Genomic DNA, 26,711 nt, shown 5'->3' on the forward strand with positions numbered 1-26,711 from the left:
TGTGCCTGAAAATGTGCTCCCGCCATAGTAATGGAAAGACGAGCCAGGCAAAAACGAGCCTGGAAATGGGGACGGCGTGCAAATTTATGCAATTTGTAAAAATTAATTTTCACTTGTCACTATCAGCGCGCTCCGTCAAAAGTTCAGCGCTCGGTCCGGGACTGCAAAACCAGTGGAGAGCAGAAATAAAAGAAGCTAGAAAACTCCAACCGTCGGGACTATTTACATTCGACGAAGCAGGCCATGGAATTCTGAGACAGTGCAGGGTTACTTTCAATGTGCTGAAATAATGTTACCCGGTGGGGCTTGTGGTGTACGCCAAATGAACCAATTTTCCCACCACAACACATTGTCACTCGGGAAAACCTTCGAAAAAACGTCCATTAATTGGGACGCTCCGTGGAGGCGCCAGACGCCACTCGGTCCCGAAATTCGCTATAATTCCCAATGTCAACATCCATCATCCCGCTGTGGCCACCTTTGTGCGAATTGAATGCCCTCCCGGTTCAGGGCGGGCTAAGTGAAATCACTCATGGAGCAATTGTTTGTGAAAATCTTTCTCCCGGGGTGGAATCTAATTTCATCCCATCGCCAACGATCCGCGCCAGCGATGCCACGCGATATAAATCATAAATTCGATTCGCCCGGGCTCGCGTGCTGAAAGAAACGCACACAACCGATGATGGTGGGATGGCGGGAAAATTGGACCGCTTTCCCGGCTACTCCCAGGGGAGGCTTATCCGTTTCGGTGCTGGCTCGTTTGGCTGAAAGCTCCCGAGAATCGTCGTTTGTTTTCGAGATCGAAGCCTGCAGCATAATCAACGCGTGGTGCGGCTTCAATTGCGCCCCGGAGTTCTTGCATGCCCCGATTCAAGCGCGCAAAATCGAACGAATCGAACGAATCGAACGTCCTTCAGTCGATTCTCGGCCGGACCTTTTTTTATTAACATAAACAAATTGAACCCAATAATCGAACGTGCACGTGGCGGTGTCGTGGAGAGCACGTGAGAAACGAGTTCTTGCAGCACTTCGGTGCCGGACCCCAGCAAAGGTGCCATTGCTCTCTCGGACCATGCAAATGGCGCCCCTTTCCAATGTCGGCCGGCAAAGGTAATCACATTTCCTTCCTCTCGACGGCGGCGACCTTGAACCGAGTCTTTCCTGATCGCAATCCGCCACGGGGCCCGTTTTTCCGCACCGAAACGGAACCGAAGGTGGAGGAAAAATATGTCGTTGTGATAGCGAAATTATAACCAAATACGATTTTCTCCCGCGCGCACGAGGGGAAACGCCGGCAAACGTTAAGGCGGTGGCAAATAAACACATTTCGCTACGAGAGGTTCATTCACCGTCCGTTCAGTCATGTAAAAATAGGAGAGCGACAAAAACGGTTGGATTCTATTCCCCCGGGAATTTGGTGCGAGGAGACGAACTTTGGGACTGAGGTAATAGACGAAAGCGCCATTACTTTTGTTTGCGTTTCAATTTGGAAATGAATGGTTTTGTGTGCTTTTTTTCTCCCTGCCATCCGATGACGAGCTTTCGGTTGGAAGCGCAAAGAATAAAATAGCAATTTGGCGAAAAGTGTGTTTAACATTTCCATTAAGGTAACGTTTTGGAGGGAAACTATGGTTTTTTTTTGATTGATGATTGTCGGTAGATTGTCGGCAGCAGGTTCAATCATAGTAGGCCATGCAGGTTTAGGACAGTTTACCGCTTACTTTGATATATTGTAGCTGATAATTGTACCAAAAATACGCATGATACAATACTCTGTGCACAACCGTTCATGCGTATACCGTTTGAAAATATCGCTAGACGTCATAAAAAACGGAAGCTGGCTGTTTTTTGTTCTGATTGCATAAACGAGTCCGATGGTTTTGGAAACTCCGAAGCAGAAACCCTCGTGTTACCGGCCCATGCTTGAACAAAAACTTCCTGCCTCTTTGCCGAGAGCACACAGAAGCCCTTAACACATAAAGCTAATAAAACACTCGCGCTGAGCGCACTGGAAAGCGAGCTGGAGAGACGAAACTTTCACTTGCAAAACCCTCCGCATCGTGTGAGTGCCTAACTGCCCACATCCCGGTGCAGTGCAGCGCCAGGAACAAGCACGTGGTGGTGTACATTGCAAACTATTCTCCGCCCCTGCTGTTCTTCACTGACGCCAACTCACCGATCCTTACCACAGCCGCATACAAAGTCATCGGAAAGAGCAAACCGAGAGTTGGCTCCGGTGTGGCCTCTCCTTCTCGTCAGCGGAAGCAATAGAGGTGGTTATTTTCAACTGTTTATGCATTATTAACGTTTGCAAAATCGTAAACAACGCCCAGGCTCCGATGGCATAAGGATGTGACCGGCGAGTAGTGCACGAGGATGTTTACGATGCACCAGGATTCGATGCATTTGCTCTCCTGCGGGAAAGAAGCTAACAAACATCGTTCCATTTTATGCTTCGTCAGTAGGAAGTTATGTGTAATTTTCATAAAAAAGGGACAAGTCGCGCCCTTCGGGGTATAACTTGTGGGACACACCTTCGCGCAATGCATTCGTGACCTCGTTCCGATGCACCGACCGCAGCATTATTCCGCTTCTCGCAAGTTTCGCGCATGCCACGGGTGGTCAACAAGGACGACAAGCCAAGCCCGCAACAAATTGTTCTCTCCACAGCCCATCTAAATGATAAGTAGGTATTTGTCACAGGACACGGCAGTGCACACGCGAGGGCAGGTTGTGGTCAGTGATCGTTTTACTGCTCTTCCCATTTGCCTTGTTGCTTTCCCAAAGAACCGTACGGAAAGGATTCGTTCGTTGTTTCATAGTCCAGCAAACTGGGCACTACTTTCTTGCCGAGCAGCCTCTAATGCTCCTTGTAAGATGGCTCCTTGTGTTAAATATGACCGGCTATTTAAAATAAGCTTTTTTATCGCGCATAAAATGTTCAATTAATAAACTAACTGCACATTTGTGCGCTGCATCCGAGCGTGATTTAATACAATTTGCGAGAAACAACGGGCCCAATGGGATTGAAAAACTCAGCTACAACCGCTTGACGATATTGGAGCCTTACAAAGCGGGGTGCAAAAAAAGAACCTAGGTAAAAGGGAGATCCTCAAACACACACAGTAAAAACCCCCCCAGCTCACGTATGAGAAGTTTAATGTGTCGGAAAATTTCTCATGATAATATGAATAAATTACGGAACGTTCCCCGATCCAGGCAGGTGCTGCGGCTGCTCCGTTGGAAGTTAAGGCTGGTGCCGTCTTTTATACCGTCCTTTGTCGCTGAAATAGTGAGGGAAACAAGGTACACCCTAGACACGAGTGTCCTTTACCACCCATGGGAAGTGGAAGGATGAATGGGACATACCTAAGGACACACTAGCTCATCTAAAATCAACGAAAAAAGTGAATTAGATGAAGGTCAGGTAAATGAGGGCGCTTGATAGAATAATTCAATTCAGAGTTGTGTTCCCCAGCCACCGTCGGTGGGGTATTTCTCTCTCTCTCCCTCTCTCTTTCTCTCTCTTTCTCTCTCTATCTCTCTCTTTCCCTGCCAACGCAGCCACCGATGCACAGAACAATGATCAATAATCGTGAGGTTGCGAGAGAGCATAAAAAGACAAAAAAAAACACAACCAAGCCTGTTGGAGTTCGGCTCCAACTTAAAGTTCGTAATAATAAATTCTACTGACGTGTTCTTTTAACTGATTCCACTAACACTTTATTCAAGTTAATTCGGTTGGGTCGTTCTTTAAACGCGCGCGGTGCGATGGTGCGATGGTGCGATGGTGCGATGGTGCGATGGTGCGATGGTGTTAAAAAAATTCACGTCCTCTCTCTGGCGTTTTTCCGTTGAAAATGGTTCAAATCCAATGGCCTCCTCGCGATGGCCGTTTTTTACCGCGTCATCTCTGCGATGTTTCCCTGTCCCTTCGGTAACGGCACTCTTATCCTGTCTCCTACCTGTCAGTGCCGTTACGTCAGGTAAACAAACAAACACGCGCCGAATTGTCTGTAACATTCTCCCACCCGGTACTTTGCTCGGATGGGCAATTTACCCTGTTTCAAGTGCGCAATCTGTTCGATAAACAATTCGGCAGCACTCCCTATCGCCTTATCAGTCCGTCTACTTTGGTAAGCTTGGTTGTACCGTGCCTATCCTCGGTCTACTTCCGTACTTCCAACACCGCTATTTTTGTTGCAGGTCGTTCCATCAATCCGCTAGCGGTCTGCACAGTTGCTCGCCTTACCTGTCCGTCGGCGGCTCTGACGACAGCCACTACTCTTCCCTTAGTGAGCGGTCCTGTCGTGGTCTTTTTCCCGTTTCTTCTGTGCATACAATTATTCGAAAACCGAATAACGTATCCAACAGATCTGAGCAGCCTGTTCCAATTAGAGAATCGGTCGATCTGAATAAGTGATTTAGTGCTGGAATGATGCAGGAGGTTGCGGCGTAGTTCTTCCGTCGTATCATGCGGTAGCGTCGATGAAGTTGGCCATTCCTTTTCCGTCTGCCATAGAAAGCTCGGTCCTTTGATGTACCTGGATCCTGGATGATCTCCTTGAGAAAGTTCGTTGGGTGGCTCATGTGCGGGAAGTGTCCGGAACCGATCGCGGGTGGTGGCGTGATCACGCGATCCGAGGGCGTACGGACGGTGTAGATCTGACTAGACGGTTGCGAGTTGACGTCTCGCAGGATAATCGTGATCTTCACGCGATACTCCGTGTTGGCGTTCAGTCCTGGCAGCTCGAACTCGAGCTGTGGTGTCGCGATCAGATCGTCCGGTGGTGCGAACACCTGCGATTGCCATGTGGCGGTGTCGTTGTTGCGAGTGCGCGTGTATCGCAGCTCAACGCGACCATGCAGTCCCACGTACACCTGCGGCACGAGGAAAATGACACGCACAGTGTTCGCATCGATCGCGTCCAGGGCGAGCACTTTCAGGTCGACTTGCAGTCCGGAGAACGCTAGCCCACCAGCGGGTGTGCCGGCACCGTACTGGTTGTAGTTGATGCCGTTGCCCGTCGATGGTTGCGATCCAACCGGCCCAAAGGGCGGCCCATTCGGGAGGCTCTGGCCATGCAACAATGGAGGTCCTTGCGGTGGCAGATTCGGATCCTGCCCGTGGATGTGCTGCAGCAGCTGCTCGATGCGGATGTTGGGCGGTAAACTACCCGGTCCGTTTGGTCCCAGCACGTTCAACAGCTGCTTATCGAGCGCACTCGCCTGATGCTGGCCAGGATGTAGTCCCGGCTGACCGGGTGCCGTCGGAACGGGTTGTCCGGCCGGTTGGACGCCTGCCGAAGCCGGGTGCAGATACGGGTGAAAATCAGCACCGTAGTGGGGCTTGATTTCCGGCCCATAGTACCCGGGCGGACCGGGACGTTGCACACCGAGCGTGGCCGGTTTCATCGCGTCCTCGTAGCTGCCGTAATCGTACTTGCCATCGTCCAGCTCGGGCTCCTCAGGTTGGGCGCCACCGAAGATGTTGTTGAAGTGATCCTTCTTACCGGCGTCCTCCTTGGTGTACTTTTTGTGGGGTTTGTCCTGCGGTACCTTCGGTGGTTTTCCGTCCACCGTCGGGTAGAAGGGCGTCGGTTCCTTCCCGGGCGCGTCCGGTGGGGGTTTCGCGTCCGTGCGAGGCGGTTTCGTTGGCAGGAATTGCCCGATCGTGCCCGGCATAAGCAGCGGCTTCAACACGTCGCTGCCGCTGGCCAGACCGTTATCGGTGTTGACACTGCAAGTCCAGTGCTGGCAGCATTCTTCACCCGGAATCGGCATCAACCGGGCGTTCCGTGGGCTACACGGTAGATGAGAAGGTGGCGTCGCTGGCACGGCAGGACACGCCGGTCGACATTCGACGATGCCGGTATCACAGTAACAGTGCTGCTCGCAACCCGTCAAATTGCTCGGTATATCCGACCAGTTATCGAAGAACTGACCCTTATACTCGCACGTCCCATTGTCGATGCAACGCATCCGCTCCGGGCAACAGCGGGGTGCGATCGCACGGAATGTGGCCGGATCCGGACCCCACTTGAGGCAGTGCGGATCCAGCACGTCCAACCCAAACTCAGACGGGCACTCGATCTTGGCACAGTGCACACCAGCCTCCGTACACAGACACAGCGCGTTGCACTCGTCGTGGAACTGATCATTCAGCTGGTACGTGCGGCCTTTGAACTCACATCCGGTGGACCGGTGGTCAGCTTCCGGTCCGGGTGTTTTTCCATCCCGTTCCGGCACCACCGTCGTCGAAGGTGACGATGAAGATGAAGCCGGTGCCATCATCATCATCACACCGCTGCTCTGCTCGTGGTCGTCCAGCGTGACATCGCAGAACTCGCGCTTACAGCAAGGATCGTGTGGGTCAGGCAGGACGACGCACTGTTCTGGGCGGGTCGAGTTAAGTGGAGCACAGCGTGGAGCACACTCCATCTCACCATCGCTGTTGCAGGTACAGATCTGCTCGCAACCGATCTCCATCCGTTCGTTGATGTCGTACGAGCGGTTCTTGTAGATGCAGCTCGTCACGATCGCCTTGGCGGTGGTCGGTTCCTCCGAGACGGGCGTCGGTTCGACACGTCCATCGGTGAACCGCTCTGAAGGGCAGATTAGCGTGGCACAGCACTCGTCCGTTTTGGAGGGATTCTCGTAGCAACCGGCTGCCAGAGCCGTTTTGCCGCGTTTCACGAATGGCCGGCCGCAACGGGCCTCGCAGCGCCATTTGCCGTCCTCCTCGCAGTGGCACCGTTCGTCGCAACCCTTGTCCACGGTGGCGTTGGTACGTGATGGCGGGTGAGTCCTTCTCTGGTGATCCGTTGCTTCGAAGGATTGGATCAAGCGGTTTCGCTCCCGAAGATGCTCGATCTCCATGTCTTCCAGGGCACGCCGAAGATCACGTTCACCCTGGGAGGGTACGGTTGTCCTTCTCCCAGTGGTACCACGCCGTTCTGCTTCGCTGTGCTGAGCCGATGACGGGCCGACTTGCGCGTCGTAGCGCAAAGAGTCGGTAAACGCAAAGGCCGGTGGCGGCGACGCGTTAACAGCTTCACGCTCTGTATCGGTATTGTATGGCGTCCTTAGCGTCGATCTTCCTGACGGGCCGGCTTGCACGTCGTAACGAAGGAAATCTGGAAACGCAATGGCCGGTCGCGACGATGCGCTCCCAGGTTCACGGTCGGTGCCGCCGACGTAAGGCGTCCCAAGCGTCGATCTCCGCGGCAGGGTGGCGGCCGAAGGAAATGTCACTTCTTCGACGGTTCCTGTGCGGATGCACGGGGATATCGCGCCTACACGTTGCTCGTTCAGCGACACTCCGAGCCCTCTCGACACGCTTGGGCTCAACTGAGCGATCTGCGCGGTCAGCCTGACGAAGCTTTCGTTCGCTTCCCTGGCTTGCTGTACCAACTCCTGTATCGAAACAGTGTCTTCCACTAGCTGAACTGCGGAAAGTTGTCGCACTGTGGAATTCGCGGTGGGGTTTGGTACATCGTTTTCGCGATTCATTCTCAGTCTGGTGTTCACCGATTCACAAGTAGAAAGCGAGTGAATTTTTTTAAAATGTTGGAGTTCGGCTCCAACTTAAAGTTCGTAATAATAAATTCTACTGACGTGTTCTTTTAACTGATTCCACTAACACTTTATTCAAGTTAATTCGGTTGGGTCGTTCTTTAAACGCGCGCGGTGCGATGGTGCGATGGTGCGATGGTGCGATGGTGCGATGGTGCGATGGTGTTAAAAAAATTCACGTCCTCTCTCTGGCGTTTTTCCGTTGAAAATGGTTCAAATCCAATGGCCTCCTCGCGATGGCCGTTTTTTACCGCGTCATCTCTGCGATGTTTCCCTGTCCCTTCGGTAACGGCACTCTTATCCTGTCTCCTACCTGTCAGTGCCGTTACGTCAGGTAAACAAACAAACACGCGCCGAATTGTCTGTAACAAAGCCGTTAAAAGAAAGAAAATAATCATTCCGCAGGATGAAAAGGATATCCTTTTGGATGGTTGGCATTTTTTCTTCCCCTTCTTCTGCTGTTTCCACCCCACCACTCGACCGGGTGCGCCCGGGTGCTTAACCTTTTCGCTTTCAGCCACCGAAAGGTGCAGCACGAATCGGGCCAACCTCAACCGTGACTTGCGGTGGGTGGATTTGTAACTCTCAAGCGTACAACCTACCTTTTCAGCGCTGGCGCACCGGGTGGGGACGGTGGCAATAAAAGCGTAAGAAAGGCAGTCCTGATAAGTGGATCTCCTGCAAACCCCCTCCGGTGAGCCCCGGAGCAGGAGCACGGAGAAGAGGACAACAAGCATCTGGGAAAGGATTCTCGAGGGGATCGTGGCCGCACTCGAGTCCCGTAGGTCATGGATCAGCGCACCGGTGGTGAGGTCCTTTTTGGTGATGTCGAACCGAAAGGAAACATAAGTCCAGTCACTTTAATCATGTTTCAATCTTTTTTTTGTTGTTGTTGTTGAAGGAAACAATTTTCCTACCATAACCCTCGCTCACCCAAGCCAAGCTTCGAGCTCGTTGGTGAAGGTGATATAATCGTTATCGGGTGGCCGCAACGTTGAGGCTACCGGGCCATGGGCAGGTGGATTACGGTTCTATGATGGTGCGGTTTTTTGTTGCCCGAAACAATATTCACCCGTGGACGGAAGCTATGCTGGCCATTCAATTATGCAACGCTTTGTGGGGAGTGACCGCTGACTTTAATTAAAATGAATCACAATCTCGCGTTCGACAACGTGAGCTGGGTGGAGTTTCGTAACGCTCGTTCGGTGGCGTTTTAGCGTGCAAATGTGCCCTTGGCATGGACAGACAGTCCTAAAATATTTCCACAGTCTTGTGTTTCCTTTCGGGTGGAAGAAAAACGCGCTCCATTCCTTCCGGAGCGCGTGTGCTTTTTGGGTGGGAAACGACACTGTCGGGGAAAAATTTAAACACATTACGATAACTAAAATCGGCACCGACGCGTGACTCCGGGGTCAAAGTGGCGTGGAGCATTGTTAGCATAAACGGGACGGTGTCCAGACGCAAATTAATTTCCTTCACCATTCAGGAGGACACGTGAAGGCGCGGTGAACGAAAAAGCGCCACCTTCCGGCCATCACTTAACGATCCTCCGGCGGTTGGAGTGAATTTGAATTGGTTGGCTTGTTGGGTAGATCGAATCTACGATTCTTTAAAATGGCCGTTGAACGAAAGCGAATGCGAGGTGTTTGTAAGCAAACGAAGAAAATGGGGAATGGATGGGAGAACACCCTGAAAAAACACCCTGAGCCATTTTAAAAACGCCCCATTCCTAAGAGTGGCAGTAAATTAATTTTCCCACAAAACATCCTTTTTTTTTCGTTCGTGGCGAATGTTCGCGCTTGTCAGGATGTAGCTCTTGTGCCTGCTCCCATCGTTTGCGTGGAATGTTCTTAAAGCGTTCGACGAAACCAAAAATGGGGCCCATTTGCGGAGCGGAACCACTTCAGAAGCGCAAATTATACAAATCGCGCCGGTTCCTTTTGTCCGTGCTGGGTGGGACTTTGATGGGAAAAACGGTGGCCCCTACAGGAGCAAACCGACTGCGGAAAATGAGCACAAAAATCAGTGTCATTTAGAGGGTAAGCCCCAGGTCCGTTTGGTTGTTTGCATGTATAACGAACGTAGTTTCATGATTGAAATTATTCGTGCAATTTGGCAACCTACTTTATTTAGGGATTTTCGTTTTTCGTCCTGTTCCTTAAGCATGAACCATTTTTGACATCCAAAATCTCACTTTCTTCATCTTTTTCCTTTAGTATGGCTGATATTTTACAATTCTTTAGATCAAATCAAAATAAAAACTTTGATTAACAACACCTACTCCTTAAAAACCTATGAAAGTTGTGCCAATTACAAGTCGATCTTTCTTTCCACCATAGTGATTTGCATCATTCGAGTCTTCAACTTCGTCAAACATTAAGTGGCAATAGAAATAAGCACCATTTCTCACATCGCAAAACACTCTCATCCAACCGTTGCCTTCTGCTTCATCAAGCGACGGCAAATGAGCCTTTTCTTCGGTGCTAAATGGCGTTCTGTTCTCATTCTCAATGCAAGAGTGGCACTGGGGCAACCAGAAATGTATATATATTGGCCACACGGGAGCAACATTTTAATTAATGAAAGCGCAACGCAAAGCACCATGATTAAGCACGCCACCGAGACGGTTTGGTGATCATTGCTGATGGTGAGAGCAATTTAAAGTGCATCTATTTGCCGGCACCGAGCACGACAGAACTTTCAGCGCTCTCTCAGCCCGTGGGAGCGCCCTGTCCGGAAGCCGGTTAAAAAAGTTTCCACGCCCGTTGATTATGGGCGAAAATGAGCTCTGTGTACTGCCACTGTTGCTGGGCAACTTGCCGTTGAACCGGGAAAAGTAATGCATTTTTAACAGCAACTGAACTGGACTGTCCCATAACCGGGGCGAAAGAACTCGCGACGTTCGCATCACAAGCCCGTCCAGGGTGTGTTGTCTCTGGCCTTTCCGACTACATGCCGCCTGGCCGCGTGTTTGTTTATGCAAATCAACCATAAATCATTCAACGAGCTGTCCACTACGAAGTCGCCGCTGCACAAAACAAGAGTAAAAGCTGCCAGAATGCGTTTATTTTTTTGTTTCCTTGCCTTGCACAGGAAAATGCATGAGCTTTTCTTTTGTTGTGCTCCGCGTCGTCATGGTCAGCAGCCGGGCGGGATGTGCCAGACGTTGACACAACTTCACAGGACTTACCCAATTTCCTGCGGGCTCGACAACGATGTGCCACCGCGCTTTGTTAGCGCTAACAAGCACGCCAGCTTGATTTGGTGCCTTTGGTGGTTTGCTTTTTAATTTTAATATGCAATTTCGCTTCGCTTTGCCGTCGAGCCCACGGGTCCACCGGTCCAGGGCCCAAGGACATCGGTAAGAAATTAAAAATGCGCCTCTCCGAGGAGCTTCTCGAGTGCGTCGTAATCCTATTGTGCGCGTGTCCTTTTCCCGTTTGATGTCGATAGTTTTACCGACTCAATTTCCTTGGTACCGTTTTTAATATTTAACGCTTGGAAAATTTACCGCTTGCTGCGATCATGTGACGACGTGGGATATGAAAGCTGTAAGCGCAAGATCACGTTCCCGTTTTTACTTTCTTCCTTTGGTCATTTTTGTCTTCATCTCAGGCGGTCAGAAAATCGTGCTTCTTGCGACCGTCCTGACCAGGCCAAAGGTTAGCGTAATGCTTGCTTCTCGACACCGGAAAATGTCACAGCCCAATGCAATTACACCCGGAACCTCACCAACGGGCATTGCTCGTGAACCAGCACCGTGCAAATGGGATTAATTCCAACCCCCACCAAATACGCACTCCCTTTTGTGCTCACGCTGTTTGTCTCGTTTTGTTACTCCTCGTTGGATTTCTTCCTAATAATAGGCGTCTTATTTTCGAGCGTCCATTGCGGGCGGCAAGACAGCCAAAAATAAACGCACCCCAGTCGGGGGCGAGAAAACCGTTTATTTGTTTTCCACCACAAAAACAATGCGAAATGAACCGAAGGGACACCAGCACGTGGGAGCTGCTTGTTTGTTTCAATTAGCGTCGGGGGAGTATTCGCCCCTTTTCCGAAATTTCGCCTTTTACCCGCCTGATGTAATTACCGAAAAACCGGAAACCTGCCCGCGTGGGTTCGCTAACCATCGAACGTGCCGGAGCGGGATGCTGTGGCTGCGTGACAAATGCGTGGGAATGGAAAACTTTCGGCCGGAAAAAGCCACGTACCTTCAATCCGTCCACTTGACCTTCGCGCCCGCCGTTGACGGGTGGTAAGTGAACTGAACAACACAACTCGACCCCAGACGGTGAGATATTCTGCTGGAATCGCAACCATGTTCCGTGCCATTCGGCCATCGTACGGAATGGAGATACTCCATCACGGTGTCTGAGTGCGCTTTCTCTGGACGAGCTGTGGCTTTCTGGAGGCTTTCGACATCAACGCACTAACCAGGGCCGGGGTCGATCCATTTATTCCCATTTCCAGCGCATCCGTCGCAGCTGAAAGAGGGTTAACCCTGTGACTTTGGAGTTACGCGAACGGTTCCCCGGAATGGGGCGAGGATTCAATATGTGAGCGAGAATACCATGCGACTGCCGGACAAAAGTTCTTCTTGTCTGCACCGGGGTAGGACTTACACACCAAGAGAAAAGGACACCAGGCAAAGGCGTGCTATTAATTCACCCGACGCGCCGGTGCGCTCTAATTGAACGTATTTGCACCTTGGCGGTGTCTCGTACGTGGCGTACCGGGCGTGTCTGAAGATGGCATATGGATATGCATAACAGCGGTATCCTTACCACCGGGTCAGAGTGGTTTTTGCGTGATGTTTGATGAGGTAGCTACTTCTTCGTACTGTGATAGCCCCGTAGACTTCCAAAAGTGGTTCATTTAGTTCGGGATGATAGTGTTTTTTCCCTTGTCTGTTCTGTAACACCTAACTTCGACGTGGCCCGTTCCGACAAATCCGCTCTCGTGATCCTTAAGCTGCAGCATAAAGGACATTTCAAACCGCAGTCAGCAAAATGCAACCAACAACCGTAAGACCACGGTGTAAACCAGCCGGTGCTGACGCCAAAGTAATCCCGTTCGTGTCGCAATCGAGTTCCGTAATCATCCGTACGGGTGCGCTTTTCTTCCTTACCGGTCACACGTTGGCGTCCGACGGTCCGTTTCTTAATTGCTGCAGAACCAGAACCGTCCACGAGAGACGCTTTTCCTTTCGATTTGGAATTGAATTTTACGACACCAGCCGTTTTGCCGCCCCCAAAATGGCCCCGTCTCTCATTAGTGCGAGCGAGTGTCGGTGCTGGAAAATGGGGAGTTTTCTTAAGCCAACGCCACGACCATGAGTCGTGACGGTGCTGTCCGCACGTTGCTTGCTCAATGAACCGAAGAGAGTGGGCAGAAAGTGGAAGGCTTGAGGCACCGAAAGGGTGTCCTACTGCAGTAAACTCACCCACGGTTCATCTTCTGGTTGGCTTGCTTCTCGAACCATGGGCCACCAATGTGCCGTGGACAGTGATGAGTTTAAGCTCGGCCCCCAACATCGAGCCAATCATTTCCACTGACTAGCTGCTGGAGCTCCAGTGCTGCGGGAAAAAGTTTCCCCCATGTCGGAAAAATAGCCCCCTCGAGAATGGCGGGACCGGAGCGGACTAAAATCTGGGTTTCCCACTTTTCCGAGCAGCCACTTTGCTGTCGAGTGGCCAAGTCCCACCAGGCCGCCGGGTCCGATTTTTATTTCCGGGCCCTTCCGGGTTTGCACACACGCGCAGGCAGAAGTGTGACCGCAAACTGGGTCAACGGGCGCGCCCTCAGGAAGAAGTGGAACCGCATCTGAGAGATTCCTGCCCGCTGGTTGCGAGATAAAACCCGCCCGAAAAGTGTAGACACACATTTTCCCGGCACAACCGCCGCCGAAGCCGCCGGTAGCCACTTGAATTTCAATGAGTGTGTTTGGTTGGACGCTGGGAAATGAAAGAAAATCGCCCTCGCGGTCGCGCAGGGAAAACATCGTAAAAGAGAAGATTCATTGGCCGGGCGGATGGAGGTTTGGTTTTATTTTCGCTCCATTCCACCATTTCCAGCGAGCGAAAAGGTATGAAATGGTGGATTTACTGCCCAAAGGGCATGTTAATTCAATAAACAGCGCACAATGTGTACGAAAATTGTATGCGCCCAAAGTAAAGCACCCAAAGTGCTGCAACCCAAAAAAGAACGAATGTCCTTAAACGCATCGATCGGTGTATCCTGATTTGTCCCACAAATTTCAACGCCAATCTGTGTCGACATAACCGCTCTGGATCGCACGTTCGATCGCGATACCCAACGACAGATGCTTTTCTTCGGCACGCCATCAATAATACGACATGGGCGCCAAATTGGACAGGAAACCCATCAAGCAAAAACACAACCACCCACACACACACCCATGCGGGCACCCACACGATGGAAAACAAAACGTTCGCCTCAACGGGAGGAAGTGAAAAACAGATTATGAATTTCTATCGCCCCGGCGTTTGACCAACCGAGCGAATCGATACTCGGTGGCTGGCTCTGTTCGTTCCAAGCAATGAAGCACTCCAAAAAGGCCAGTGTCGGTGTTCTACGGCTCGAGTGGTGCCATCGCCTACGTCGATGCCGGTTGGAAAATGCACGGCCTACTACGGTCGATTGCCGTTTGGTCGGAGAGAAAGCGATTCGTAGGAAAAATTGAAAAACGACCCGGTGTGCTGGTGCGCCAACCAAACCAAACCCGCTCCGATGCGGTGCGGTTTGGTGTGCTTTAAGTGGTTTCGCATTCGGTTGTGATGTCTTGTCCTTTCCGGGTCTGGCACGGACATTGCCACGATCTCAACGCCACTCGCCCACGCGGGGAATTGTTTCTCGTTCCAACAAAAAACGCTCTCCCCATTCAAGATGATGCTTGCAATCGGATTTGGGCCAGGTTCCGTTTGCCGGGCCGCTTCCTTTGGCAGCTTTGTTTGAAGTCTTGCGTTGCCGGTTGTGTTTTAAAAATATGGCACTTGACGCTTCCACTGGTTGGAGGATAAAAACTCGCACGAAATTGCCCAGCTAGTGGAAAATTCGTGATGGAAAATTGGCCCCATTCACGGGCCTATTTTAGCTCGCAGCATCACGAAACGAAGCTCGCTATCTGCTGTGCCAGTCAGCTGCTTTGCTCGCTCTGTTTTAACTCTCCAAAATCAACATTCCAGATTGTTGCGTCAGATATTTCCGTCAAATTTTCACGAATTATATTTTCGCTTGTTCGCTTTTTTTTTGAAAAGAAACTCGCTCAAACAAACACTCTCCGCTAATGGGCCGCTAAATGCGGAACCCGTTGCATTCAGCGCTTGTTTTCCCGTGAAAAGCCGCTCCACACGGTAAGCTCTCGTCCTTTCGGTGGGGGGCTGCCCCGGTGCCGGGGCTTGGACAAATTGAAATTACTTCCGCTAAATTTGCGTGTCATCTGTATTCCGATCGGCTCCAAATGCAGATAGAGCGCGTCGCGGACGGTATGCGGAGCAAAAATGCGCTGCGCCACCGAAGAAGAAGGGACTACCGGACTCGGGCGGAAAAACAAAGGAAACAAACAAATCCCCCACCCTTAGGGTGGGCTTTCCACGAAGCTGTTCCTCCGAGCGAAGGACGAAATTGCCATCACGGCTCCATTACGACACAACGCGTCTGGTATCCTGCCGGTGGAATCGGAACGAGACGTGTGTAGGTGAAAAGAAAGCTTATTTTTTGTTCTCCACGGATGCGGAAGCAAACGAACTCCAACGCTCCCGGGGCTGCTTTGGAATGAAGCGTTAAAGGGAACCGGTGAAGGTGCAAAAAAAAAGTTTTGCACGATTTGGTTTTACCGTTTCGCTATGAAAAGAAAGCTCGGATGAAAGGGACCCGTGCCTAGAGGCGACTGGGGGACGCAAGAGATTGAGAGAGAGAGAGTGGCAAAAAAGGATAAGTAAATAAGAAGCAAAAGTTCCACAAAACGATGGAACCGTATGAAAAACCACCATTAGATGGGAGGCAGAGCAAAAAAAAATACCCGGCACTTTCCAACGGTCTGCTGGTTTTAATGCCCAGGTGCAGGTACGAGACTGTATCCACCTAGGGGCTAGTCTGGGACGTGGAAAGCTGGCGGATTGCTCATTAAAGTGGTGAAAATGTTCTCGTAATGTCCTTTTCTCTCCCTTCTACGCGAAGTGGAGAATAAAATGCGACAACGAATCGCGGTCCGGTCGTCGGAAACTGTTCCGCGGAAAATGGAGCACGCTGCTTGTTTGGAACGCTTTCCTGAAGGATTTATCGATTTACTTTCCCATCGCCACATCACCGTCCGTTCGTCATGGTCGCGTGGAGAGTGTGTTGAATATGAAAAGTCACCACCCGGTCCAAGGCCAAGGCACGCCCTCACGCTCCACAGCTGATTAAGTTGCTCCGATAGCGCACAAATCAGTCCTAATTGATTCCGACTCATTAGTCGACCGGGGGTTTGCGGGAACGAAAGTGACCTCGCGCGTAGGCCGCGAGGACTTTATCAATCAATCATCGTTTGGCCATTCATGCGTTTGGTGCGATAACCATCGAATCAATATGCCTCGCGTTGCGTACGCGTCATGCTGCGAGAAAGTAACCAAACGCCCACCATCCACGTGTGACGATCGCTGACAAATATGACATACCAAACGAATCTACCTTTTCAAATCACAATAAACATTTAATTACTTCTCGCTGTTTTCAGGCGCTCCCAAAAGCCCGCATTGAATATGCATGAACACCCGCACACGCGTAGGCTACCTTGCGCTGGCTTTAACAGATTGAAAATCACTTTATTACCCACCCCTAGGGTCTAGCCTGGTTCCCGCCACCGAGTGGGAAGCGTATGCCAGCAAAGCCCCACATATTGAAGCGTTGCGAAGCCTCGAAACCTGTCGTAAATCTTCCCCACAAACGCAGATGGATAGGACGAACGCTGGCGCCCACCACGAACTGGAGCCATAAAACCGTGGACCTCCTGCTCGGCTGCGTGTTTCTCGCTTTACGAGCGATAATTGGCGATAAAAATGCATCGACTTTCGTTGGCACGAGAAATATGCGTCGCATTTTGGGGTGCTCAAAATCGAAACCGATTTACCATTGCCGAAAATCAGGCACTATTCCAACCCGGTTTGTGGTTCACGGTGGGAAGCATCCTTAAAGCTCGCCCAGAAGATGACGTTAAATTTGGGCCATGTTTTTTAGCTGAGGTGATCTCATTTTGTGCATCCGGTTGCTTGGATGGGAGGGTCTCATTTCGTGTTGTAAAATTATTCATATCTATTTCGTTTGGTAGGGCCAGGCATGGCCAATATGGATGGATGGCGTGCCACGTAATTAAATTTTGCAAACAAACCGTTTTATCCCCCTTGTGTCGATTTTTACGAGCGACACCGAAAACGGGATGATTTACGACGACCATTTCGCGGGAAACATACACGAAACATCTACGACGCTTGTGCAATGGGATGTTGCTCATCTCCAGCAAGCAAACGTGCCCGTCCTCTGATCGACACTAATCCGGTGCATCTTTCAAGAGCGTGATGCATCATTTAGCGCTCGTACGTGCGGCCCCCCAAGGAACATCGCCGGGAACATCGAGCAGCACCTACTTGATCAAGCAAATCACTATTCCCTGCTGTTTTTTTAGGACAGAACGCTCTCATCAACATATTGCTTAATTCCATCATGCGCTTGCTGCGGTAAAACATCATCCCTTTGATGTCGCCCAAGGAAAAGCATAGAAAGAGAGAGCAAAAATCGATCGCTCCTGTTCGATTCTGGTTTCGAATGCTACGCCCCGCGGGGCCTGACTTGCGTGTGGCGTAGTTTTACAGCGCATTCTTTCGCAAGTCTATCTTCGGCCCCACAGAGCTCCTTTTCAAGTGGATGCGGATCGGTTCGGTTGAATATGGATGAGGAAAATCGAGCAGCAAATCGATGGGCGAACGCGAGGGCGCATCCTCACGGATCGGTTCGGATTTCCATCGCAAAGTGCAGGTGGCAAGTGGCTTCTGCTATCAGCGAGATGGGATTTTGCCCTTCGCTTTCGTGCCCCATTCTCGTTCGAGATAGTTCAACGCGTAACGGTGAACGGTGGTGGCGCTTAAAGAAGCTCACAGAAAAGAGAAAAAAAAACCCAAATCCCCAAATCCACTAAAACCATCTCACGGTGCCCGATTTGGGTGGTGGGGCAAATAAATGCGCAAGATAAAAAAAAAGAAAGACAACCCACTCGTTCATCCACGCCAGGATCACGTTTCCGTGAAATGACAGTTTCCATCATTTGGCAGACTGTTAAACTGATGAGAACCGTAACAGGGTGCGACCCGGAGGTCCAAGAGGGGGGCTCAAAATGCTGGCGATGATTGGCGGTGGCAATGGTTGTAAAATTTGCATAATTCTGTTGCGATACCCAATTTGGATTACCTCCAGAACGAAGAGAGATAGAGCGAGAAAGGAGCCACCGATGGAACCGACGAAGATCTCTTCGCTGGAAAATGGAGCGAAACGAATTCATGGCCAAGCGTTTTGGGGGGAAAAAGAAAAAGAAGCAGCAAGCACAAATCTGATTCAGCAATCGCCAGGAGGGCATGCAAATAATGCCCTCTGCTGAAGCAACCTTTAGCTGCCTCATACCTCCGCAGAGTGAAATATTTAATTTATCACCTCACAGAAGAACGGGTGTGCTTGAACGGTTTGCAGTATGATTTAATTTTCATTAAAAACCTATTGTGCATTTTTACCACGCAAAATGTTTCGAAAAACTGCTCTCTTCAATTAAATCATCACATTAGGAGGCTATTTTTAAAAATGCTCCATTTGAAGCAGTCCATTCCCGTCCAGCCGCACGATCGTCGACCATTTATTCCAGCTGCGTGGCTGCAAAGGCATTACCATAAATACCATTCGAATGATATATGCCGCCCTAATTCCAGTGCCGTTTGCCACTCGTGATCGTTCGAATGCGATGCCTCGAGAAAACCAACCCAAGCGTCACCGTTTAAGCCCTTAATCCCCGCAGTCGCAAGTGGTTGCGTTGCCCCAACGACCAGCGACTTCCACTATCGATCGATGCTCATTCCAAAATTGCAAAACGATTAAATGATCGTTTCGGTTTATACGTTCCATTAACTGCCGAATCTTCTCGGCCCCGGCGTTCCACGATTCGACCAGCGAGAAATACCCCAAATCGAAACACCACGTCAAAGGGCGCTCGAGATCTCGATTCCAACGACGAAAATTGTGTGTTGGAGAAAGAGAGAGAGAGAGAGAGAGAGAACGCCTTTTTTTCTTCTACTTAGAGTTCTGTTTGGTCGAGAAAAAAAAACTCCATCGAAAGCGAAATCATTCGATGCGGCACACGATGCCGCTGCTCCTGCTGCTGGTGAGTGAAATTGGCAAATGCCACTTTTCCGGCCACTTGAGCTTCGATTTCCGGCGAAACGGCGACATTGAACTTTCACTTACAAGCAAGTGAAACGGGCGGATTTAGCCCATCGGAAAAAAAATGGACCCCAAAACAGAGAGCCCGAGAGCTAGCCTCGCAAACGAATCCTTATCGCTATCCATCCACAGGGCTTTCGTCCTGCTTGTGGGCGCCGAGTTTTTCCGTCGAAGGCCCACCGACGTTATGGTTATGGATGCGTCCAACCAGTTGATAACGGCAAGAGCACGACGAAAGCGATTCCCATGGCGTGCGTGGCCAGGGTGCAGAGTGAATGGCCTCCTTTTCTCTCTCTTTCTCTCTCTCTCTCTGTAAGCTCGCAATAACGTCCTAATCGTTGGCTTGCCCTATAGCCGCTTCGTGGAAGGAGGCGACTAACGAGGGGCGAAAAAATGGCGGCGCTGCATGATCGGGAATTCATTACGTGTGGCGCTCTTCTCTACCCATTGAAGCCAATAATGGGCCATTGTCCTTGGGAGCCGGTACTCGTCCTCGGCTCGATTGAATCTTCACTCGTTATGGGCACCGGAAAATCCTCTGTCCGCCCGTACCGGTGCTATCTTATCTTGCTTTATCGAAGTAGGATTTGCTGGCTTACTATCCTCCCGTTCCGGAAGGCAAGGATAACTCCAAATGCGGGAAAAACGTTGAGCACGAGTTAGAGAAAAATAAAACGCACACATTCGTACGCATTTCATAGAGGTGATTTTCATGCGCAAACATTTGAATGCCCTCTAATAGGCGATTTGGAACGAAAAATCTCATCATCTTTTAAAACGCCTTGGGAAATGGATGACAAAATCCAGAGCTACAGCGCGGCGAATCAAATTCGTTTCATTTGTCGCGCGCAGATAAAGGTGGCTTTCATCCTGCTCATGGCTGAGGCTGTGCTGCCATTATAATTGATTTCAATTCTCACCTCGTTCAACACGTTCCACCCTCTCTTTGCAACAGTAATTCCATTATGTCGTCCATTCTTCCGCTTCGTGCGCTCCGGTGAAAAGAAATCACGAAGATGTCGGCAAAAAGGCTCCATCCTGTAATCGATGCGCCGCCCGGGTTTGGGACAGACATGGCACTGTGGTCGCGTAAAATGGGCCCCACAAGCAAGAAAAAAACTTCTGCCCGAAAAATCTGTTGATCATCGTAAGGGGTTTTAATCGGCTTTGTGAGCTGCGCGAGAGTTAGCTTAGGCAGGTATTAAGATTCCGGTTTTAGCCTACCATCATTTCTTCTTTTTTTTTTAATTCTCTCGCTCTTTTTCCCCCAAGAGTCCTTTCATTTCAATTTTGTCTCCACCGCAGCGAGCAGCAAGGTATTAGCAAAGGACATTTCCGTGCGGGCCGCAGAAGAAAAAAAACAGCAGAAACGCTGGGTAAAAAGGAATAGCCTTTGCAAAAGCTTTTTGGATTCAGGATTCGGTCCGGCCGGTGCTAAGCATGCGGGATCCTGTCCCCCGGCATGATGGATCATTCATGATTAATGTCGACGGACGACAATGGCCCCGGCCAGCAAACGGCCAATTTGCCAACGGGCACGATGGGACAAACGAGCGTGACGTGAAACATCACCACCCTGGTTTCTGGCCACTTTCCGCGTCTCGGAAAATACACGTGATTGCCAAGCTCCACCCGGAAAGTAGAGGCGAACGGCGTAACCAAAACGGAACGCGTGCAAATTTAATTGAAACATTTTTGCGTGTAAAATTTAATTAGCTTTTTTATGGGCACCCACGTGAGGCTAAAGCCGTGGGTGTGGTGCGGGAGATTTATGAGCATTTTATTTTATTTTACATCACCTTTTTTACACGTGTCATGTTCGGGAAGCCGATTGCTGCAATTCCGCCACGCTGCGTAGCGCTGATAAGAGAATTTACGTTTATCACCGCCACTGGCTGTCGGTGTTGTGATTATTGCGATAATGATGTTGCAAACAAACACACGCAAACCACACGCACGTACAGATGGAAATGATCCACTTTTATTTCGGTTCGTTCGCGCTCGTTTATTTCTATTCCGTTGACAGGGATACGATGGCGTCATGTGCGACCAAACCAGCATCCCAGGCCCGCCATTCGGGCCCATTGTAGCTCGGGGCAATAATCGATACAATAAATCAATAATGCGTAATCCTCGTAATCAATAGGCAGATGGGAGCGCAGGCCGAGGACCACCGCTGGGTTGCTAACGAGCGTCCATCAGCAACCAACCGGATGTGATAAACGCATCCCACCCGATTGGCAGCGCGTTTATCATCGTTGCCTCGTTTTGGCCACGATGAGAGCGCAAGAAGTTGAAGAAAACCCCCCAGTGTTGTATCCTTGGACGTCCCGAAATAGATGCTCCTGGGGAACGGACCTGCCACACGGTCCAAGCCAGAGCTTTAACGGAGAAAAAGCCCTCACGGCGTTTGCACGAAATTTTCCTCCCACCGAACCATTCGCTGTCCGATAACGCAAAACTTCTCGCGCGTAAATAACGCCAAGCCGTAGTTTTAATTGCGCTCATTCACACGGACACCAAAGGGCGTTTTCTGGCGTGTGCGTCGGTACCTGTTGGTGAGTTCGTTCATTTGTGAGGCTATAGTTTTCCCTTACCCTTGCGTGTAAGGGTGAGTTTTGCTGATACGAGCGCAAAACTTTCCGGCCAGACGCAAATGATTTACAACCGATGTAATCACCTGTGCTTCAGATGCTGTGAACTCGCGAGGATCTGTTTCCCCGTGACGGATGCCCGACCTTGGCACCGAGGATTCCCCTTAGGGTCGGTCGTGCGCGTGCAGGACACAACAATACACACGCGCCGGCAGTTTCGCCGGAGTGGGAACTTGACCCGAAACCCGCACACGAAGCTGGAAGGGATATATCATTCGGCAAATAAATAAATTAGAAAACTTTTCCACTTAGCTCGTCCTTCCGGCACGGTTCCGCTACCATCCAGCGTCCAGCGTTCGGGCGTTGAAAACGCTTGATTGCACGCTTTATCCAAGGACGGATGGAAAGGACGCGTCAGCATTGCGTTTACGCCTCGCTAGTTTAGTTCTGCTTCACGGAATTCACTTTCACTCTCCCGTGGGGGTGCTTCGTTCGTGGCAGCAGGACAAAAGGAGATAGTTTCCAAAGCTTCCATTTGCGTAAGGAACTTCACCGTTCAGGTGGGAAGATTCGGCGATGGCCTCGAAAACCGAATCTACTGCCCAACAGAAATGAACCTCCGGAATTTAGTCGCGTTTCAGGGAGAAAAATGAACAGAAAATCGCCCAATGCGGGTGAATTTTTTTAAGCTTCCCAAAAAAACCAGGGCTACCCCGTGGCGTTGTAATTGTTTACTGCCGGCGCCGTCGGACTTCCGCTCGCAGAACAACGGCCAAAAGGTCACGCAAAAATGTTAGCAGATAAGTGCCGTGGCGTGGCCCCTTAGCGAGTACTAGACGCCATCAGAGTATTTAGCCTCGGTCGAGTGCGTTTGATGTTTCCTGTTCCGCGTTGCTTACTCGCCTTACACGCACTTGTTTCGCTTCCGGAGGAACGCTAGGGAACGTACAGTTCGAAAGAGACAAAAAATACACACCCCACTGCGCCCACGGAGAGCATCCACTTCTCGGAAATGGCCACTTCCTGGTCTAGTCGTACTTGGAGTATAAAAAAAACCCACCTCCCAAACGATCGTTTGCACCAGACGCCGTCGAGGGATGGGCGGAGATAATTAATGTTTTATTTTGGTTTCAATTAGGAAACAAATGTCCCCAATCGTTCAGTGGAGAGCGGAGCTGGGGGAGGTCAATCGGTGGATGGGGCGGAAGCCGCAGGACCCTTGTCAACGCGGTGGCCCTCGACACCTCGCCCAACTTCCGGCGCGTGTGGCCGGAAACGAACGGAGGCGTCGTAAAATCGTGCAAAAAGGGTTGAGGTCCGCTTTAAAGGACGAACAAATTGAGACATGCATTCCAATCAGTGGCCGATAAACGGTCGGAACGGTCCGAACGCTCTTATTGGAAGGGGACATAAATAATGGGTGCCTATTCAATGTGATAAGAGTTATTCTAAAAAAGACCATAATTTCCGTTCTTTTTCAATTCAAATTTGCTTTCGGTATTTCACCGAAATCGCTTATTTTTGAGTAAAAGTTTTCGTTCATTTTAGTCAGTATAAAAAGTGTCAGTTTAACTATCGCCACTTGAGCTTTTACACCACTGAATAAATCACTGAAAAGCGGTTTCAGTAAACGTACGCCACTTACAGCCTACACCAGCGCTTCATCCTTTCTTTCTGCCGTAATCGCAACTTATCTCGGCATCCTCAATTGCCGACCAACGAGTCGGATGAATGCGGCGGTCCTTCTAACGTTCGGTGGTGATGATGAAACCCCACCTTACTCCTTTTTGACTCGCACCGTTAATGAGTGCACCGACAAGTGTCAAGTGGTGCGGGCAAAAAGTTTCCCGCAGCCATCCTTGCCTCGGGGAAAACCCCGAGTGGAAGTGGAACGAGATCCTTGAGACTTTCCGAATCGCTTGACTGTCGCGTCCTCAAGCAAACCCAACTGCTGCCCGCTCTTTGTGTCACTCTCGTGTCTCTCGTGTTCGCTTTCCCACTGCGCCTTCACCCGTATCCTCAAAGCGCACGAGCGGAACCGGGCACGCCTCGGTAGTCCTTGCGACATAATGCAATCAAGAGGGCAAATCTATTATTCAATATTTTATTAGCAGTAAAAATGAAAGGAACGCGCCACTTGACGCGTACCAGGGATCGAGTTTCTCCTGGGAGACACACTCCAGACTTCCGTTCCTTTGCCGCAGGATGAGCACAGCAAGGATGTGAAGGGAGGGCCGAAAAAAAAATGTCAGGAAACCCCAACGATGCCATAATTCACGCCATCGTTAAAGGGCACGGGTGGTTCGCTAGCTGTTAGCCGACGCCTAAAGCTGAAGCCCATCGACTGACTCCTTGAGCCATGTGTGGAGTCTCTTCCATCAGCCCGGAAGAGTCCTTTCGGTGAAACGGAGGCCCCCAAAGCAGCCCGGTGGGCTATCATTAACGCGACCGAGAAACAACGACGCGCGCGCGCGTGTGGTTTTTACTGGGTGCGAAAAAGCATTTCCTCGTGCTTTCGTCTATTTTTCCGTCCCCACCCACCCGGGAGGAAGGAACAGTACGGTGGGTGGGCCTTTTTTTATCACGATTACATTTGCGCTACTCGCTGCTTGGCGTCGATGTACGCGCGTGTTACACTGAAACGTGCAGTTTACGACACTAAGCTGCTTGTGATGCGACGGAACTACACGACACGACACTTTCTCAGCCTATTTTCTACCACCACCATCGTGCGTGGGTGTGTATGTTTTTTTTTTTACTCAATTCACAGCTCCATCTCGTCCTTGCCAGCCCGTTAAAGGACAACTCTCTCATCGACATCCACAGCCCCCACTACTGGTGTGAGATAAAACTGTACCGTCGCAATCATCTTTCCAGGCGAAGGCACGCGCTTAAGCACACTCAAACACACACACACACACACACACACACACAATGGGTTGACTCAGCCGCACCCCTTCCGGGATAATCGTCCCGGTTGTAACAAGACTCGCGGCACTCTCATCCTCCAACGACTTCCAGCTCCCTTAAGGAGTCGTTAAAGGAAGAGAAGCGGCTATGGGCGGGCATTCACAAAATGGTGACGGCTTCCGGTGTGGGTGTTCGTAGAACCGGGGGTAGCTTTTCACATGCACATTACCCATGCTGTTGGTGTTGGAAGCTCGGAGGGATGATTATTACCAGTGCACGCGTCGGCACTGGAGTGCATTTGAGTGTAATTACCGGCCGCGAAAAAGGGAAACGAGCAAGAAGCCAGGTTGGCGCGAAACGGATGCGCTCGTTTCCACGAACAATGTTGCAAAAGGGGTTGCGAAAAAGTAGCACATTTTCCGGGTGCCACACCAACCAACGGAACTGCACCAAAGCCCGAGCATTAAGCTTTTCGCACACCGGAGCCATTTATCGGGCGCTTGGGTGAACGATTTTTCGCCCATTTCGCCGAGGCGAATTTGTGTAGCGAACACGTGGCTGTCTTACCAGGCGGGTCCTCGATCAACCTCGATGTCGTGTTCGTACGTTTTCCACGGGAAATAAACGGTAGGGGGGAGAAAACAAACCCATCCACCGGTAGGCAGAAGGCGTAAATCTTCGCGGTACCATAAATTCAGTCGCGCGCGAACACGGGACGTCGTATTTTCTGCGGCTAATCTCACCCGGAATGCCCGGGCGAAACGATGCCATCCGGTCCAAAAAAAAAGGGGGGTCCATCCGTACCGTAACCGGGCGTGGACTCGCGGCTTTTGTCGACGTCAAGCCGATTCTTGGGCATAGCGAGAAGTCGCAGCCCGAGAAAAACCACCACCATTCGCGGTGCTTCTCCGATGGTGGGTGGTTGGTCATTTGTTATTTTTGTGTGTGTGCATCTCTCGCTCACTCTCGGTCAGCAATAATGCCAGCAATCCCTCAGTCGTCAAATGAAGCCATCTTAAGGCGCTTACGGCTGCTGCAGGAAGCCAAAAGCCGAATTAAATCTACGGCATCGCGGGCGAGAACGTCCTGAGAATATGAAAAAGAAAATCAGGCGCGGCTCCGAACAAATGACCAGGCGTCTCCATCGCATGCTACCGGAAATGGCTCCGTTGCCTGCGTCGTGCTTGTGGCCTACATTTTGGTGGAACTGGAGGCAAGGGAGGTCACAAACAAACAAACCCCTAAATCCGACTCGTAAAACACGATAAGATTTAAGAGACAGTTGCCTCCGGGTCGCTGGTTTCCGCCACCAGCTAACCGGCGTGTCCTGCCAACCGGCGTGTCACCGCGGTGTTCCTTATCTTGGACAAACGGTCCGGTGGAGGGGGCGTGGAGTGAAATGAAGATAAGTTCCACTCGTCGCTCGAGAACAAACGAGCCGCGGCTAATGAGACCGGACAGGTGAAGTACCTTTCCAGCTTCTTTTGCCGCACTCTAGCTATCTCTCTCTCTCTTTCCTTTTCGCTATCTGCTTCTCTACCTCTACAGGTAAAGTTTTCCCATCCGTTGCATTTCCCGGTACCAACACTCGTGTTGGAACAGAGGCAAACAGAAAATATGATTAAAATGAAGGCAAAAAGGGAAAACTTCCAACCGAAAAGAGCCAGAAAAGTTCGCTTCCGTGTGACGAATGCGATCGTCGCACGTGTAACGGTCGCCATGGAAACGCTACACCGAGTACGGAAACTTTCGCGTACGCGCTATTTTGTATGACAAAATTTTCCTGCTCTTCCGTAGGTGACTCGAAAATTTTGCCGTAAAGGCAAAACCGGCGGTGGTATGATTTTCCACTGTCTCATCATCCGTCGTATGTTGCCAAGGTCGTATGAGGGGTGCACCCTGACACACATGTTACACCAAGGCAGAGCCGATCTTCAGGAAGCCTCTTAACAGGAGGTCTCTGAAGTTTGAGGGAACCTTCCGAAGTCGGTCGGTTCACGTAGACGGACAGGATGTGATGCAACCGGAGCTTTCCGCCCTAGATCGTATCCCCAACGCAACGCATAAGGCGACGGGCACGGTGGCAAAAGTAAATCCTGCTCCTTTTGTGTCGGTTTTTTTTTTCTTTTCTACTCTATGCCAGCAGTACGTCGT

General features: G+C 50.6%; 1 protein-coding gene across 1 annotated transcript; it reads right to left on the reverse strand.

The window, feature by feature from the left end:
* Positions 1 to 135: 135 nt before the first annotated feature.
* LOC128722744 (putative epidermal cell surface receptor) lies at positions 136 to 6,879 on the reverse strand. The gene is made up of 2 exons (XM_053816422.1): positions 4,545 to 6,879; positions 136 to 161 (listed from the first exon to the last, which is right to left on the reverse strand). Exons 1-2 carry the CDS (start codon positions 6,877 to 6,879, stop codon positions 136 to 138), a joined length of 2,361 nt encoding a protein of 786 aa, XP_053672397.1.
* Positions 6,880 to 26,711: the final 19,832 nt, after the last annotated feature.

This window comes from Anopheles nili, chromosome 3, assembly GCF_943737925.1.
Source record: "Anopheles nili chromosome 3, idAnoNiliSN_F5_01, whole genome shotgun sequence".
NCBI lineage: Eukaryota > Metazoa > Arthropoda > Insecta > Diptera > Culicidae > Anopheles > Anopheles nili.